The sequence below is a fragment of the Lithobates pipiens genome, unplaced genomic scaffold (genome assembly GCF_037356315.1).
Source record: "Lithobates pipiens isolate NorthernLeopardFrog02 unplaced genomic scaffold, aLitPip1_a1.2 Scaffold_27, whole genome shotgun sequence".
In the NCBI taxonomy this organism is placed as follows: domain Eukaryota; kingdom Metazoa; phylum Chordata; class Amphibia; order Anura; family Ranidae; genus Lithobates; species Lithobates pipiens.
The window spans coordinates 159,632,584-159,652,227 of NW_027507788.1; the positions used below are offsets into that span (position 1 = coordinate 159,632,584).

The 19,644-nt window shown below is 43.9% G+C and overlaps 2 protein-coding genes across 2 annotated transcripts in view; both read right to left on the bottom strand.

Moving 5' to 3' along the window:
* Nucleotides 1-19,644, bottom strand: part of LOC143934302 (large ribosomal subunit protein uL15) — a 122,199-nt gene that overhangs the window by 76,447 nt on the left and 26,108 nt on the right. The gene's annotated exons all lie outside the window — the stretch shown is intronic.
* PANX3 (pannexin 3) lies at nt 9-10,765 on the bottom strand. Its single transcript, XM_077457767.1, has 5 exons — nt 10,499-10,765; nt 5,068-5,210; nt 3,037-3,251; nt 2,130-2,806; nt 9-751 (listed from the first exon to the last, which is right to left on the bottom strand). The coding sequence occupies exons 1-5, from the start codon at nt 10,674-10,676 to the stop codon at nt 723-725; spliced, it is 1,242 nt and encodes a 413-aa protein (XP_077313893.1). The 5' UTR covers nt 10,677-10,765; the 3' UTR covers nt 9-722.

Sequence of the window (19,644 nt, forward strand, 5' to 3'; positions counted from 1 at the left end):
ACACTGCATGACATGTTTGTTTTATATTTAGAAAATAAAAAATGTTACATAGTAGGTGAGGTTGAAAAAAGACACAAGTCCAACCTATGCGTGTGATTATAGGCCATGTGTTGTCATTTAGAATTGCTTTAAAGTACAAGTGAGGTATCTGTCTCTTGCATATTACATATGCAACAGTTTCTAATTCTGCACTTTTAAAACAAATAAGATGCCCTAAAGCTTGATCTCCATAGTTTTTTGCAAAGCTTCTGCCCCCAGAGACAGGTCTACAAACTACATCTCCCAACATTCATAGCGCTGTTTCTATGCAGTAGGGCTCCAGGGAAAGTTGACAGAGTTGAAGAATAGGTAATTAATGTGCATATTTGCTACAGTATATCACACAACCCCACATTACATGGCTGCCTTCAACTGTGGTTCATGAAACCTTTGGCAACGAGGTATTCAGGGAAGATCTGTTGTCACCACTCCAAAGGAAATAAAAGAAAACAGACTTTAGATTTCTGAAAGGTAGATTGTGCGACTTTACAGTACATGTTAAAGGAACAAAGACACAAATCCACATTATCTTGTGTTGCTCCATGAAATTGATCTTACTTTGCTTTATCTGTAATTATACTTTAAATAAACACACATTGCTCTACAAAATAAAAATAAAAAAACACTTTAAAAAACGTATAGAACATAAAGATGCTGATAACCGGAGTTCTTTCTTCTATAGATTATTTTCTGCTCACTTTACTTGACATTTCTGTAAAAGATAAGAAAATATAATAATTTCTTCTCTTGTTATATAAAAAGTGAGACAAAACCGAACAATTGGCTAGGCTTAAAGTGATTGTAAAGCTATCATTTTCAATATTTTTTTTTAAATTAAAATAATAAACATTTTATACTTACCTGCTGTGTGCAATGATTTTGCACAGAGCAGCCCTGATCCTCTTCTTCTGGGGTGCCCTGCCGGCTTAGCTGGCTGCTCCTCTTTGGAGGGTGCCCACCATAGACCACCACTTTCTATAGGGGCATTCATGCGGGCTCACTCCTGAGCTGCCCCGTCTGCATCTATAGACATAGGCAGTGCAACTCAGTCCTGCTTCCTAGTCACAGGATTTGATTGACTGCAGTAGAAGCCAATGATTTTCGCTGCTGTCAATCTTCCCAGTGAGAGAGCTGCTACTCTCCTGCATATTGCTGGTTCGAGATCAGGCTTAGGTAAGTATGGGGGGGATCCTGCAGCACTTTAATGCATAAAATGTGTTTTGGCTCACTGTATTACAATAATTTGTCTCCATTTCATGGGGAAAAGCTCTGAGCACATCCAGAAAAATTCAGGAATGATACCCAGAGATGACTATTCTGACATGCGTTCCTTTTAAATCATTTTTTATCTGTTTTTCTACTCCATCCTAACCTTTATCTTAAACCTCAAAAAAAAAAAAAAATCCCTAGGATTTTTAGGGTTGGAAGGTTAGAGTAGGTTTAAAATGTAGGGTTATGTTTGGTTAGGCTAGGGTTAGGTTTTGCAGGGTGTTTGTAGTAAGTATTAGCGTAGAGTTAGGCTAGTGTTGGGTAAGGGGGTTTCAAGTTCATTTTTTTTTTTTTAATAGATGTACAACAAATACAATATATCATAGACATCTCATACATAACAGCCAATGACATCGTACAAGAGGTACATCAAGTAGGCAGATAAATTCCAGAAGGCAATCAATAAACTAAAGTAAGGAGCACGTCAAAGTCAGCAATTAGTCAGAAATATTCAGGGGAGAACCAAAGGAGCCTCCTGGAGTGACGTATCTGGGTCTAATCTGAAATACAAAGAAAGACTCCCGGAAGAAATTATCAATCGTGGAGGAAGTCAAATGGAGGGGGTCCAGCTGGATTTTGTGCTCTCCAAAAAATGTTTTGTATTTTATGGTTGGAGCAGATTACGGTTAGGTTGGGATCAGGTTTTGTAGGGATAGAGTGAGGGTTGCATTAGGGTTAAGAATAGGATTAGGCTTTTTATGGTAGGGTGAGGTTTGTCAGGGTAGTGTTTTATTAGTCAGTATAATCCATTATTAATTTCAGATGACTATAAAAACCGATAGGATTCAATACAGGCCAGATTTAGGAAAGCCTACTCTTACCGATATTTTCCACTTTTGATGGTGACTGAAGCTCGTTGGTTGTTATGATCCCATCATACCCTGAGGTAAGGAAGGTTTCACTGTCCTCTTCCATTCCCACCAGCAACGTCATGAAGTCCACCACTGTGTCAATGTTTTCCCGGTTCCTGGACATGTCCTTGAGTGAGCAGAGAACACTCAAGCGACTGAATGATTTAAGCTCGCATATATTGGCCCGAAGGAACAGAATAATAATATTTAGGTCATTAATAGGGCAACCCAACATCTTCTTGCTCAGAAGATCGAAGGCTGGGAGCATTTCATAGACATTCAGGAATTGTTTGTCCCAGTGGAAGAGCTTAGTCAAATTGTACAATATCACCGGAACCAAGAGGATGTAGACAGCAGCATTGACCACACTGATTAGCTGGAAGATGGTCAGCGATATCAGTTTACATCTGACAAATGTGGAAGAGGAAGTGTCCGATGCAAGAAAGTCCGGTTTGATATGACAGTTGAACTCTTCTTGATAGAAGACGCTGAGGTGGAAGAAGCCAAGGTAGAAACAGGTAATGACAATGAAAAGTAGCAAGAGAATGTTCCGAAAGAGATAGGTGAATGCGATGAAGTGGGAACGCTGTTTGCCGCTCAGGTAACGTTCCAACAGAGGGTATTCAAAGTAGCGCACGTGGCGGGCACTAAAAATTAAGAAAAAGAAGTGTGATTGATCTATACATAGTATTAGATGATGTCCACCAAATTTTTCATTCATGAGTTCCTCTTACAAAGTTGGGGCAACCTTACAGTATGTGTTTGGCATTGATGATTAATCGTAGAACATAATACTAAGGGATGGAAATTCTAATTTATATTCTAGACCTAACACCAACTCCCAAATTTGAACCTAACTCTATTATGCTCACAGCACCTTTTCAGCTCCTCCCAGAACAGCTGCGGGTCAGGACAGCTCCTGTGGGTCTTCACCAAGTGCTGGACCAGCTTGATGGATCGATTGTAGGATTTGTCCAGTTCGTCGATAATGAAGAGGAGATCAGTGTACAGCGCAGACCTGGAGATATACTTCCAAAGTATGACTGGAAGGTACATGGCGATAGCCACAACTGTCAGCGTGAATGGGAAAACCTGCAAAGTGACAGGACAGGGTGAACATCTTGGCAATGGCAACCTTGTTTCTTTCATAACCACTTCAGCACGGGAAAATGTTACCCCCTTCATGACCAGGCCATTTTTTGCTATTTGGCACTGCGCTACTTTAACTGGTAATTGCGTGGTCATGCAACACTGTACCCAAATAACATTTATATATATTTTTTTCAAACAAATGCTTTTGGTGGTATTTGATCACAACTGGGGTTTTTATTTTTTATTGGTTAAGCAAAAAAAAGACCGAACATCTTGAAAAATAAACAATTTTACTTTCTGATATAAAAAAACATTTAAAAATCAAATTTCTTTAAAAAATTTAGGCCAAAATGTATGCTGCTACTAAAAAAATCCCAATACGTGTATATTAATTTACTAAGTTATAGCATCTAAAAAAAAAACGGTCAACATTCGGCTTGTGTGTATGTCCGTCTTTCTGACAGAGGCCAGCTGGCTTCTGTTGGAAAAGCATGCTAGAAAACCAGCATCTGACCGACTCCCGATCAGCGCTCTCAGCCAATGGCAGAGAGCGCTGACCAGAGAGTTCTGGCGGGCGGCCGCCCCCTGTCAGAACAAAAAAGCTCAGCGGAGGAGATCTCTGAACTAACTTTGCATGGTTACTACAGTGGCTCCGACAGGAGCTGACAAAAAACTAAACTAATAGTGTGTAATCGGTTTAACAATGTGTGTATTATGTGCTACTTTTTTACTACATGCGCATGATCTAATCCAGGACGCAGGCAGCAACGTACGGGTATGTCGGTTTGCCTGTGCGGACAGCCCATCCGCTTTACAATGCGGGTCAGTGTTCTGCAAGTGGTTAAAGAGGTTGTAAACCTGCCTGTATGCTTTGTACCTATAGGTAAGCCTAGAATAAGACTTACCTATAGGTACTGTAAATATCTCCTAAACATGCGCCAATATCATTGGCACATGCGCTCTGAAGGAACTGCCGCCCATGCCATTTATTCAGACGTGAGTGCCGTAATGTCAACTCAGTGCAGGGATGGTGGGAGCTCTTTGTAATGAGCACAGCAGATGTACAGACTTGGGCACTCAGGACAGGGATGGTGTGAGCCCCTCATAATGGCCATAGCAGGTGTGCAGTCCACAGCAGCTAGAAGAAACAATCAGGTAAGTTCTATCATCCTCCAAACACTGAATTGTCAGTTTTTGGTGGACTGACCCTTTAATCTCAGTAAGTAATCAGTTTTTCCTGATGGCTCCATGTCAGCACAGCTGGCTATGGGCTCCGCCCCCATGCCTCCAGGACTTAACTCACATAAATTTGAGCCCACCTACAGCTTCAGCGTTCTTCTTTTTTTCCCCCTATGCGCAGGACCTAGGTGCGGCCCTCTACATGATTGGTCTAAATGGCTGGCCGTCCGTCCGTCCATGTGTGGATTAGACTGGATGCAGTCCCTGGTGTCTCGGCTAAATGACTCATAATCCAGGCAGCCTCGCTGCTGGTCCTCGGGCGGATTTTGACAGGGCTAACAGCCTTGTCTGGAGTCCGCTGGTTCCATGTAAAGTGGGCAGCGGTGTTGGCAGAGTCTCCCCTACACTGAATTGTCAGTTTTTGGTGGACTGACCCTTTAATCTCAGCAAATAATATGTTTATTTAGATGGATGTGATCAGCTGACCTCCTGGCAGATATGAAGGCCAGCTTTCCTTGTTACAAAGACCTTCTAGATGTGAGGGCGCATGGAAATGAGCTGTCCTATGTATGGCTGATGAGTGTAGAATGCATTGTCGGTACAAAAGTCAGCACTTCATTCTCAGAATTGTTGTTACCTTGTGGATCCACAGGGAGGAGACAATGTGTTGTCCACCATCGGTGAAGTCGTGGTGCGTCAGGGACTGCCAACAGTGCTTATCTACAAACTGCGTTTGCTTCAATGAGAAGTTGTTTGGAGGGAAGCAGATTACTTGTGAACCTGGAAAAGGAAAATGATTTCAGGATGATAAGGGCTCATTCACACCATTGGGCATACTGTATATTAAGGGGCACATAGTGCACGTTCGCTGGTGTGTACAATTTGAATATCTGTGCAACACATACAAAATGCTAACATTATAGGCAGGGCCAGTGCTACCACTAGGCAAACTAGGCAATGCTGCCTAGGGCGCCCGGCCACTGGTGTTCCTACTCTCTTCTCTCTGCAGCAAGCAACTAAGTCTCAACATCAGCAGGCAGCCACTGCTCCATTCGCACATAGGGGTTGATTTACTAAAGGTAAATAGACTGCACTTTGCAAAGTGCAGTTGCACTCTGCAAATGCAGTTTCTCCAGAGCTTAGTACATTAAAGCTTCACTTCTTAAAAAGTACACAATCACGTGCAAGGAAAATAAAAAAAAAAGCATTTTTGCTTGCACATGATTGGATGTTGGAAATCAACAGAGCTTTTACTCATTTACTAAGCTCTGGAACAGCTGCTCTTGCAACTGCGCTGATGGGCTCTGGTGAGGCTGCATTGATGGGCGCTGGTAGGCTGTATTTAATGGGCGCTCAATTCTTAGAAGGGCAGAGAGGCCAAGTATGTATGTTGTCTACCGGGTGCTCAGGTTCGGCACATCACAGATGTGGTGGACAGATTACTATGAGGGGAAGACCCGGCTGTCATGGTGCGCTTTGGCACCAATGACAAAGTTAGAGGCAGATGGAGTGTCCTAAAGAATGATTTTAGGGACTTGGGAGCTAAATTGAGGAAAAGGACCTCCAAGGTAGTATTCTCAGGAATACTACTGGCACATCGAGCCACACTAGAAAGGCAGAGGGAGATCAGGGAAGTAAACAAGTGGCTGAAGAGCTGGTGTAGTAAGGAGGGGTTTGGGTTCCTGGAGGACTGGGCCAACTTCTCAGTCAACCGGTACTATAGAAGGGACGGACTGCACCTAACTGAGGAGGGTGCAGATCAGCTGAGAATGAAGATGGGCAAAAAGTTAGAGGGGTTTTTAAACTAAGCAATGGGGGGAGGGTCCAGAGGTAGAGATAGTCAACGTGGAACATATTTCAAAGGGTAGTATTGGGAGCATTAGTAGTAGGTTGACCAAAGCACATAAACCTAAGGTAAGTATAGTAGAAAGTCCTAGTTGCAATCTCAGAACACCCTCAGAACACCCAATAAGAGGATAATATGCGACCGATTGCATGAACGTGGCATGTTCACCAATGCCAGGAGCCTGGCGGACAAGATGTTTGAAATAGAGATACGGTTGTACAAGGAGGATTTGGATTTTGTGGGAATTTCAGAAACCTGGTTCAACAGCTCTCATGATTGGCTGGCAAACATTCAAGGGTATACCCTTTATCGCAAAGATAGAGAGGGTAAAAAAGGGGGCGGGGTATGCCTATATATCAAGAATAATGTACAAGTGAATGTGAGAGATGACATCACTAAGGGAGCTAGGGAGGAGATGGAATCCTTATGGGTAGAGCTCCAAAGGGATGAAGCTAAGGGGAAAATAACACTGTGAGTATGCTATAGGCCCCCTAACCTGAGGGAGGAAGGGGAGACAGATCTCCTATCACAATTTGGATTAGCAGCAAGGATGGGAAGTGTTATCATAATGGGGGATTTTAACTTTCCAGACATAGACTGGGCGGAGGGAGCCGCACATTCATTTAAGGCTCACCAGTTCCTAAATGTCTTGCAGGACAATTTTATGGGTCAGATGGTAGACGCACCAACTAGAAATAAAGCTTTACTGGATCTACTGATTACCAACTGTACAGACCGTATTGCGGATGTGGAAATACGGGGCAATATAGGTAACAGCGATCACAGGTCATTTGGCTTCAGTGTAAATCACACAAATAGGAAACATAAGGGGAATACAAAGACACTGAATTTCAAAAGAGCCAACTTCCCTAAACTACGAACCTTGCTAGAAGGCATCAATTGTGATAAAATATTAGGAACAAAACAAGGAGGAGAGATGGGTTTGCTTTAAGAGCATATTAAATAAGGTTATTAGCCAATGCATCCCACTGGGTAATAATTTTAAAAGAGCGAACAAGAGTCCTGGATGGCTTAATTCCAATGTAAAAATGCATATAAAAGCAAAGGAGAAGGCCTTCAAAAATACTAGGTTGAGGGATCATCATCAGCATTCAGACTTTATAAAGAATGCAACAAGAAATGTAAGGGTGCAATAAGGACAGCTAAGATAGAACATGAAAGACACATAGCGGAGGAGAGCAAAAAAAAAATCCCAAGAAATTCTTTAAGTATGTAAACAGTAAAAAAGGGAGGACAGACCATATTGACCCCATTAAGAATGAGGAAGGACATCTGGTTACAAATAATGGGGAGATGGCAAAGGTACTGAATTTATTCTTCTCCTCAGTCTTCACGAGGGATTCAGGGGGCTTCAGTAACCAAAGCTGCAGTGTTTATCCTCATGACACATCACAGGAAGCACCTCCATGGTTAACAGAGCACAGAATTAAAATTAGATTTGGGAAACTTAACGTTAGTAAATCGCCAGGACCAGATGGCTTGCATCCAAGGGTACTTAGGGAACCCAGTCAAGTAATTGCCAGACCATTGTTCCTAATTTTTACTGACAATCCAATCTATTAACCTGCTATGAGGAGGTGAGTTGCCATCTAGATAAAGGAAAGCCCATAGACGTGGTGTATCTGGATTTTGGAAAAGCATTTGACAAAGTTCCCCAGAAACGTTTACTGTACAAAATAAGGTCCGTTGGCATGGACCATAGGGTGAGTACATGGATTGAAAACTGGTTACAAGGGCGAGTTCAGAGGGTGGTGATAAATGGGGAGCACTCAGTATGGTCAGGGGTGGGTAGGGGGGTCCCCCAGGGTTCTGTGCTGGGACCAATCCTATTTAATTTGTTCATAAACAACCTGGAGGATAGGGTAAACAGTTCAATCTCTGTATTTGCAGACAATACTAAGCTAAGCAGGGCAATAACTTCTCTGCAGGATGTGGAAACCTTGCAAAAAATCTGAACAAATGAATGGGGTGGGCAACTACATGGCAAACGAGGTTCAATGTAGAAACAAGTGAAATAATGCATTTAGGTGACAAAAATATGAATGCAATCTATACACTGGGGGGGAGAACCTCTGGGGGAATCTAGGTTGGAAAAGGACCTGGGGGGTCCTAGTAGATGATAGGCTCAGCAATGGCATGTAGTGTCAAGCTGCCGCTAACAAAGCAAACAGAATATTGGCAGGCATTAAAAAGGGGATCAACTCCAGAGATAAAACAATAATTCTCCTGCTCTACAAGACTCTGTTCCGGCCGCACCTAGAGTATGCTGTCCAGTTCTGGGCACCAGTCCTCAGGAAGGATGTACTGGAAATGGAGCGAGTACAAAGAAGGGCAACAAAGATAATAAAGGGTCTGGAGGATATTAATTATGAAGAAAGGTTGCGAGCACTGAACTTATTCTCTCTGGAAAAGAGACGGTTGAGAGGGGAAATGATTTCAATATACAAATACCATACTGGTGACCCCACAATAAGGATAAAACTTTTTCGCAAAAGGGAGTTTAACAAGACTCGTGGCCACTCATTAAAATTTAGAGGAAAGGAGGTTTAACCTTAAACTACATACAGGGTTCTTTACTGTAAGAGCGACAAGTATGTGGAATTCCCTTCCACAGGCGGTGGTCTCAGCAGGGGGGAAATTAATAGTTTCAAGAAACTATTAGATAAGCACCTGAACGACCGCAACATACAGGTGATATACAATGTAATACTGACATATAATCACACATATAGGTTGGACTTGATGGACTTGCGTCTTTTTTCAACCTCACCAACTATGTAACTATATAACTGGTGAGGCTGCCTTGATGGGGGTTGCTAAGCTGAATTTATGGGTGCTGGTAGGCTGTATTGATGAGCGCTGGTGAGGCTGCATTGATGGGCGCTGGTGAGGCTGCATTGATGGGCGCTGGTGAGGCTGCATTGATGGGTGCTGGTAGGCTGTATTGTATGGGTGCTGGTGAGGCTGCATTGATGGGCGCTGGTGAGGCTGCACTGATGGGCGCTGGTGAGGCTACATTTTCTGGGTACATCATTAAAAAGGTGGGGTATACATGGACAGGGCAAAGGGGGTGAACCCAAGGTGGGGGATGACAAAATGAGGTTTCGCCTAGGATGTCAAAAATCCTTGCACCAGCCCTGATTATAGGCACAATAGTGAGCGATAAAGGCTGCTTTACTTAAAGTGGTTGTAAACCCTTACAACACACTTTGACCTACAGGTAAGCCTAGATTAAGGTTTACCTGTAGGTCCAAGAATAGGATTAGGAGATATTTGCCCGAACACAGGCACCGCTGTCTACGGTGCATAGGACTGAGAGCGGCATTTTCAGTGACTGAGCTGCCGCGCTTGTCGCGGGAGTGACGTCATCGCGGCATTCGCTGAATGACAGCGGCGGAGCTGCGAGACCCCACCGAGAAGATGGATGAGCCGGACTACAGGGGACAGCGGTGACTTCGCTGGCTCCTGTGTCAGGTAAGTGACACATAATGGACTACTATGCGATGCATAGTAGTCCATTATGCTTTACCTTTGCAGGGAATGAAAGAGGAAGTAAACTCATCAGGGTTTACTTCCTCTTTAAAGCAGTATTAAACCTAAAAGCAAAAATTTTTTATATTGCAGCTTACCAGTTCTTAGATGTGATGGCTGCATTAGTTTCCTTTTTAAGGCTTTTTTTTCTATTTTCATATGCTGACCCAGCCAGCAAGTCTGTTGCTTCTCACAAGCTCAAGCTCTCCAGCAGAGCGCATCAGTTTACATAGCTGAGACAAACCATTTAGCACTGGCAGGGTGAAAATAACTGTTGGTTGTAACTGATTATAAGGTTTGAACTGGAGTTTGGATTCAATTTGTTAGTGTATCTAAATCTTCTAATACATTTAGCACTGACACCCCCCCCCCCCCCCCCCACTGACAATGCTGTTGTGCTCCCTGTTCTTATTCCTCCAGAGTAGTGTCTCACTAATACTTGAGGTGTTTTGCTGGCCAGATCAAGGGAGAACTGAAGCAGCCATCACATTTAATGATTGGTAAGCTGCAATATATTACTTTGTTGGTTTTGGGTTTAATACCGCTTTAAAGTGATTGATTTGGTATTGATCATAGTGGGTAAGGATATAAGGAAGATTGTGCTAATTATTTGAATAGGACTTGCTAGCTTTTTGTCATACACAAATTCGGTTGTACATAGGTCACTTACCTGAAGACATTTCCCGGGCAAATGTTAAAGAAACTAGCAACAATGGCAGACCGACTGTCACCAACTTTATAATACGGTCCAGAGGTAACTCCAGTCGCAGGGCTTTCTTGTTCGGCGGTTGGTCGGGCAGTAACGCATCCGATAGCATATACTCCGCTGCTCTGTGTGCGATCGACATGTTGTCCACTAATATTAATTCCCAGAGAATCCAATGTATAAAAAATTCCCTTTAACTGGATCTCCGTTCCCCTTCTAGCTCAAACGACCCACCGGAATGTCAGCGCCCGGCTCCTCCTCATAACGTTTAAATACTCCCGTCATCTTCTGCCAAAAATAAAAGCTCTTTTTTCACTATGAAAGAGCAGGATCGCACACAAGGCAGGCAAAAATAGACGCAAAAATAGACACCAATGTCCCCGGCTATTGACAGGCTGTAATTTCCCGACCACAAAGTTGTAACGCTGCACTTTGCAAGCCCGAAAAGACAGAATATTTGTGGTGGGGTTCCATGTACAAGTAGAATTTTATAGTAGAAGTTACAATTACCGAAGAACGATTTTCCCAGCTGGTTCTATATAAAGACATCTGAGGTTTTACCTACTTTATTCATTATTCCTCCCAACAAAGGGCCAGCCTTGTGGCGTGAAATGTGTTAAAAATCATCCTTACTCCAATCGGCGACTCCGGACAGAAATAAGATCGGTGCAAATTTCCTTTTCTTAATAAAATAAAGGATGAGAGAACTTTATTGGATATTATAAAGTCCCATGGGGGATTACATACGCAATGCTTTGTAGGCAAATATGCCGCCCCCAGCCAACCCATAGCCTGCATTCACACTTCTGTAATCATGTGAAAAATTGCATTCATCATTAATGGCACCCAAAAGAAACCTATTTATTGTGCAATAAGATCTGCTTTAAACGTGTGGTTAAAAAAAGCTTGGCAACACAAAAATACACGAGCTACTTTGTCGCGTTTTACTGCACGTAGGGCAGCTCATTCAAATGGATTGGCTGCCGTATGCAGGTGATGCACAAAAAATGGGCACTATGGTGACACTGAACTGCTCTGGTGACAGTATGTAAATTATTATTATTTCACGGTGACTGCTGCATACCTCCCAACATTCAGAGATGGGAATGAGGGACACCTATCAGCAAAAGTATGCAGGCATAGGACACACCCCTTGCCACACCACTTAAAGGAGAATTGTACAAAAAAATAAGATTGGTTAAACCCACAAGTGCTTTTTTAGCACTACTATTCCTTTATTTTAGCTTTTGGAATTTACAAATGCAGCAATTTAGAAATCAGATGAAAAGCTAAGCACTGGATAACACTTTTTGATAGATATAAAGTGCATTTTATATACATCTATATAGATCAGACCAAAATGAGGGACAAATGAGGGGGGATGAGGGACAGAGGGACATTGCTCCAAATCAGGGACAGTTGGGAGCTATGCTGCTGTGGTCATGTACAAGGCCAACTGCTCTGATAATCTTGTATGTCAGTGCCACCAGCCATTGTCTGTGGTCACTGTCACAGCAGTATAAACAAAGAAAATGCGGCGCACAAAGCAAAAAAATTATATATAAACACATTTAAAGTAACACATACATGTGTAAAAGTCCAAAACAGATACTGAAAGTTCAGTGAATCCACAACAGATCTCCCTCCACCTCATTCAGCAGAGATAAGGATAGTAGGGGTCCCATCACCGTCACCCAACACGACAGACCCTTACCATCAGTGCAACGATAATGTACAAATAGTAAAACCACTCTGCTCCACTACTCCTCACAAGCAGTACACTGGAACCAGAAATCTCTCCAATCATGAACAGGTATTTAGATTCCCATGCAGTTCAGCAATCATGTGGATAGAGAAAAATAACAATGCTCATTACGCAAATATCTTAAGAAATGATGCCCAATTTATTAGGGAAAAACAATTCCACTCACATTTAAGTTGATTAAAACAGGCAAACAACTGAAGCGTCCAGCGCTTCAGTGATAGTCGCTGTAGTGCAGTCTGTCCAGGTGCCACGTTAAGCCAGACTCTGCCCACAGCAGTACAATGTCACTGGACCAGTGCTGCCAGTCAGTGTCCCTAAACACTACTGCACTAGTCACAGTGTCCTTTATCGCGGGAGGAGCAACGCGCTGACGTCACCGCGCTGTTTTACGTCCCTCTTGTACGGGCGTATTTGTACTATTTTGCCGTCCACCTTTTTTTAATGGAACTTTTTATTTGTGCATTCTCTGCCTATTAGCACAGATTTTAATACAATAAATACCACCCGGTTTTACCGATGCAACTCTCTTCTATTTTTTTTCTACTGACATAATATTCACACGAGGTCATTCTTGTGGTTGGATATACTCCAAGTCCCCTGCAAGGTTCGGCTTATGGGACACCGGAGGTGCTGGAAGGATCAAAGGCCCTGGCTGGGTATTAGCCACTAGTTCAGACAGCTTGTGCAGCTGGTAAGCTTGCACTCTATGTGGTGGAGGATACACGCTGTGTTATAAGAAGTCACTGAAGATTGTATCACATGGTGTTTTATCAAACCTTTTTTTTTTTTCCTTTGTAAATTTCAAGGACTTTAATTTATTTATTATTTATGTTCACTCATTATTTACCCTGTTTGTAGTTACTCTTTGTGATTGGTCTTTCAATTTGATCTGATTGATCCAATCGATCTTATTCAAATGCGCGTTTCTAAAGCAAAAAGTGGAACTTCCGCTCATTTGATTCCCGCCCCCTCCGGTGCCACAATTGGCAACTTTGTAACAGGTATCTGCACCCACTTTCGGGAATAGACTCTTCCCGCATGCCCCCCCGGTGTCTCCAGGGGAAACACACAGGTCCCAGGAGATAGCGGGGACCACTTACAATGCGCAGCGCGTCTCACGCATGCGCACTACGGAACCGGGAAGTGAAGCCGCAATGCTTCACTTACTGATCCCCTCAATGAGAATGGCGGCGGCAGCAGCCAAGAGCCGAGCGATTGCTTGTCTTCCGCTGCCGACATCGCTGGACCCTGGGACAGGTACGTTTCCATTTATTAAAAGTCAGCAGCTGCAGTATTTGTAGCTGCGGACTTTTAATATTTTTTTTTTTAGGTGGACTCCCTCTTTAACTAATTTTTAGTGAAGCTCCTGATGTTTTTTATTTTTTTATTTCCTTTATCACAGTACCCACACCCTGGTCATCACCACCACACCAGTCAAAATGTCCCTGATCACCGCCACACCAGTCCCAGTGTCCCTGATCACCGCCACACCAGTCCCAGTGTCCCTGATCACCGCCACACCAGTCCCAGTGTCCCTGATCGCCACCACACCAGTCATAATGTCCCTGATCACCACCACACCAGTCCCAGTGTCCCGATTGCCGCCGCACCAGTCCCAGTGCCCCGATCTCTGTCGCACCAGTCACAATGTCCCTGATCACTGTCACACCAGTCCCAGTGTCCCTGATCGCCACCACACCAGTCACAATGTCCCTGGTCACCGCCACACCAGTCCCAGTTCCTGATAGCGGCCACACCAGTCACAATGTCCCTGATCACCGCCACACCAGTCCCAGTGTCCCTGATCACTGCCACACCAGTCTCAGTGTCCCTGATCGCCACCACACCAGTCATAATGTCCCTGATCACCATCACACCAGTCCCAGTGTCCCTGATTGCCACCACACCAGTCACAATGTCCCTGGTCACCGCCACACCAGTCCCAGTGTCCCAATTGCTGCTGCACCAGTCCCAGTTCCTGATAGCCGCCGCACCAGTCACAATGTCCCAGATCACCATCACACCAGTCCCAGTGTCCCTGATCGCCACCACACCAGTCACAATGTCCTTGATCACCGCCACACCAGTCACAATATCCCTGATCACCGCTGCACCAGTCACAATGTCCCCGATCACCGTCACACCAGTCCCAGATAGCCACCACACCAGTCCCAGTGTCCCTGATCGCCACCACACCAGTCACAATGTCCCTGATCACCACTAAACCAGTCCCAATGTCCCAATCGCCCCCCCACACCAGTCCTAGCACCCCGATCACCGCTACACCAGTCCTAGTGCCCCAATCGCCGCCACACCAGACCCAGTGCCCCGATCACCACCACACCAGTCCTAGTGCCCTGATCGCCGCCACACCAGTCCCAGTGCCCCGATCGCAACCACACCAGTCTCGGTGTCTCGATCAACGCCGCAACCAGTCTCAGTGCCCCCGATCACTGCCACACAATCCCAATGCCCTGATCAGCGCCACACCAGTCCCAGTGCCTCGATCGCCCCCACACCAGTCCCAATACCCTGATTGCCGACACACCAGTCCCAGTGTCCTGATCACTGACACACCAGTCCCAGTGCCCTGATCGCCACCACACCAGTGTTACCATAAGGAATCATGCACAGTCATGATGCTCTCTGAAGAGCCATCTGTCTTTAGGGTGCATTTGACAAGTGGTGAGGAGGCATTGTATCGCCTCATCCCTGCCAGCTTTAACCCCTTGGACTCCATACAAGCACCCACATTTGCTTGAATGGGTCACAATCTGTGAGCATACAGGGGATATAATTCCTGCACAGCTGCAAAGCAATGTATCACAGGCATGGCATGTATACACCCCCAAACTCTAACTCTGCAGCTAAAGGGGGTAGCAGTTAAGGGGTATTAAAACCGTGGCTGAACCCCAAAGGTTTTACCACCCCTAAACTTCATGTATGAATGAGCTCTAAAAGTGTAGCCAGTCGGAGTGTCTCTGATCACCACCACATTAGTCACAGTGTCCTCAGACCAGTGTAGTTATAATCAGTGTTCTTGATTGCCATCACACCAGACCAGTGCAGCCAGCAACGGTTTTTCTGATCACCTCGGCACTGATTGTTGCCACACCAGTCCCTAGTGTCACCAGGCCAGTATAAGTCAGCAGCAGCATTCCTAATCATTTCTAATCACCACTACACAAGTCTCACTTTCACCAGACCAGTGCAGCCAGCAACAGTGATCCTGATCACCATCACACCAGTGCAGCCTTGCTTCTGCCTGCCACTTTTACTAACCCTGGCCTGTTTCTTGACCACGTTTGTGCCTGCTGTCTGGACCGATCCTTTACCTGGTTGCTTACCATGTCTCTACCAGCACATAAACTGACCCCTCTGCACATCCAACTGACAGCTACCCTCCTGGAACTACAAGAACTGTATTTTTTTGCCTTTCTTCATCCTCCTGTACATCCTGGCCAAAACACATTGCATTGCATACCAGTATATAAGGGTAGGGTTCTCCTCCTCTTGGGTGCCAAGCAAGGGTAACATGAGAGGGCTCCCCTTGCTTGGGCTCTTCTGGTCTACGTTAGGCACTCTGGTTAGGCCGGGTCACTGCTGTACACCTGGAGGACCTTTACTGGAACAACCAACCAATTGCAAATAAACTCCCACAACGTTTCCATACATCACCACGGTCACTTGTGAAATTAGGTGGGACACGCAGGGCCTTTGCTCTCTCCACCTGTTTACTGTATCACTGCTACCTCACTACCAGTAACAGCATGAGGTCCCACCATGCACCTAGCGCAGACTCCATGTGTGCACTTCACTTAAAGAGGAAGTAAACCCTGATGGGTTTCCCTTCCTCTGTCGTTCCCTGCAAAGTAAAAGCATAATGGGCTAGTATACATCACACACTAGCCCATTATGTGGCTATTACCTGCAATCAAAGCTGTGCTGTCTCCGCTGGTGGAAGCATCCATCTTCTGCCCTCTTCTTTTCCGGGGCTCTGTGACTGGCCGGAGCCATGTGACGTCACTCCCACGCACACAAGCTGGAGCCGTCAGTCACGGTACATACGAGGGAAGAAATGGCACAGAGGTTTGTTTCTTCACAGGACATGCTCCGATTACATCATCGGCACACTACAAGGTTAGTATCTCCTAGCGCACGTTTAGGAGATATTTCCACTACCTATAGGTAAGCCTTATGGTGGTTTACAACCACTTTAACTATGTGTACAGGATAAGGGCACGATGGTGCAGAGGATAAGGGCCCGATGGATCGCTGCCAAAGGAGTGCTGACATCTCCCTTAGTGCAAGAATCTATCTTATCTGCCACACGCCTAACGACAGGCCAGAGAGACCTTTGTTACCCTTGGTAATCACTGTATCTTCCCACATTTAAACTCTTGTACCATTATCTGCATGCCCCGTTCTGTGTAGTGACCCGCGCCCTATGTTTGCCGGTTACTTGCATTACACCCCTTGGGTAACTTCATGCCGGGCAAAGTTTTAAAAGCTTTACTTGAGTAAATGAACATAAATGACTCATACAGACAACTGTCCGAAATAAGGTGCAAACATTTCCCTAACATCCCTGGTCCCTAACTCAGGCTTGTGGCTGCCCCAGCATACCTGCATAGGAAAGAGTCCATCTTTGGCAGAGTCCATGGTTGTTGTCTTCAGGAGAGACTGCAGGTTCCAGCAATTCCCCTACATTGCGGAAGGCTCCTGGATACAGGTGAGTAGCAGCTTTGCTGGAATCTTGCTGGCTGTTTGTGGCTTCTCTCCCATACAGACTGTGTGTGTGTGTGGGCAGAGCCCTCCCCCTTTTATTTACAGCACATGGAGAGATGCGGAACTCTGCAAAAATGTAGGAAACAGGTTAACCGTTTCCTTCACACCTGGGGCAGCATTAACCACTACCTGCCTACAAGAAGGCTTGGCTTGCAGCAAAGGGGACTGCTATAGGTGACACTTCACTAGGCTATAATCCCTGACCACTCGTATAGAGGCGACTATTACAGTACATTTGTTTTAATACAACTGGCTGGTTTGTGTGATACACAAGATACAATATCCAGTACATAACCAGTCCAAACTTTTAAAAAGTATCACACATATTGTAAACCATACTTGGGAGAGCAGTAGAATGTGCTTTGGGTCTACGCATGCCCCATCATGTGTGTGAAAAATATCTTATTAAAATTGATGACTGTGTAAAAAAAAAACATGTTGCAATAAATAAATGAAGCCTGCAAAAGATTTACCATGCCTCTTAGAAAATACCTTGGGGCATTTGCTTTACAAAATGTGGTCAGTTTGTAGGTGTTTCCACTGTCCAGGTGCTCCAGGGCCTCCAAAAATGTGAGCGGTAGTCAGGAAATTAGATTAGATTTGTGCCCCTAGAACGCCTGAAGGTGCTTCCTTGGATTTTGGGCCTCTCTACGTGGCTAGGCTACGAAAAACAGAACAAAAATATTACAGCGCACACATGCAAAACTAACATTTACCTCCAGCAAGGCTTTTTAAAAACACAAAAAAAATATCAAAAAATATGAGGATTTGGTCACACCATATTGCTATACGGTGCTTAAGCCCACTTACTGCGACAAAGTACCCCATGATTAGTGGTTCCTACACTAGCCATGGTGTGGTGTGACCAAATCCCCATATTTTTTGATAATGTTTTTTGAAAATGTGTTTTTAAAAAGCCTTGCTGGAGGTAAATGTTAGTTTTGCACGTGTGCGCTGTAATATTTTTGTTCTGTTGTATGGTCTTATGGCAGCACCATCTTTATGCATTTTTTAGAGTGTGCCCCCCATATATCTTGTTTGTTTAGGCTGTGAAAAAGTCTCACACGTGGTAACACCATACATCATCATGGGAGGAGTAGCAGAATGTGTTTTGGGATATAATTATAAGTATGCCTATGCTGGGTATGAGAAATAACTTGTTAAAATGACAACTAAAATGTGACAAAAAAATACAGCTTAAAAAAAATGACTCTAAATACCTTGGACTTTCTTATTTCCAAAAAAGGGTAATTTGGGGGATATTTGTACTGTCCTGGCGTTTTAGGGCCCGAAGAAATTAGATGTAGTGATGGCCCATCAGGATTGATCAATTATAAACTCTATAACTTTCACACAGACTAAATAATATACACTGATTCTGGTTATTTTTTTAAGAAAATGTAGCAGAATACACTTTGGCCTAAATTTATGAAGAAATATTTTTTATTTGAAAAGTTTTACAACAAAACCAAATACTTAAAAAAAATAAAATAAAAAAAAATCAAAAAAAAATAAAATTATATATATATATATATATATATATATATATATATATATATATGTCTTTTTTTTTTCCTTTAACATAGCAAAAGAAACAATGAGGATTAAATACCATCAAAAGAAAGCTCTGTTGGTCTTAAAAAAAAAATGTAATTTGGTGTGCAGCGTAATTGTCATACAAAGTGGAGTGAAAAAGTCTTGTCTTGAAGTGGTTAAAGCAAAATTGACCTCCACAATTGACCCCAGAAGCGGTTAACCATAATAGGCTAGGATGTAATTTATAACAGACTTATAGTTACATACTTGAGTTCGAAAAAAGACACAAATCCATCCTATTATATGTCAGTATTACATTTTATATCCCTGTTGTGGTCATTCAGGTGCTTATCTAATCGTTTTTTTTTTAACCACTTCAATACAGGGCACTTAAACACCTTCCTGCCCAGACCAATTTTGAGCTTTCAGCGCTGTCGCACTTTGAATGACAATTGCGCGGTCATGCTACACTGTACCCAAATGACATTTTTATCATTTTTTTCCCACAAATAGAGCTTTCTTTTGGTGGTATTTGATCACCTCTACGGTTTTTATTTTTTGCGCTACAAATAAAAAAATACCGAAAATTTGGAAAAAAAAATGTTTTTTTTTTGTTTGTTTCAAAACTATGTAAATAAGTACGTTTTCTCCTTCACTGATGGGGCTACACTGATGGGCACTGATAAGGCGGCACTGATGGGCGACACGGACGGACACTGATAGGTGGCACAAATTGGCACTGATAGCTGGCACAGATGGGCGGCACGGATGGGCATGGATAGGCGGCACAGGTGGGCATGGATAGGCGGCACAGGTGGGCACTCATAGGCGGCACAGGTGTTATACTATAGTAATGGATGCCAATCAGTGCCAAACAATAATGCATGCCAATCAGTGATGCCCATTGTGGGCACTGATTGGCATCCATTATGGGCACTGATTGGCACCCATTGTGCTGACTGGCATCCCTGGTGGTCTAGGGAGGATTATGACCTTTATTACCTTTTCCCTGGTGGTCCAG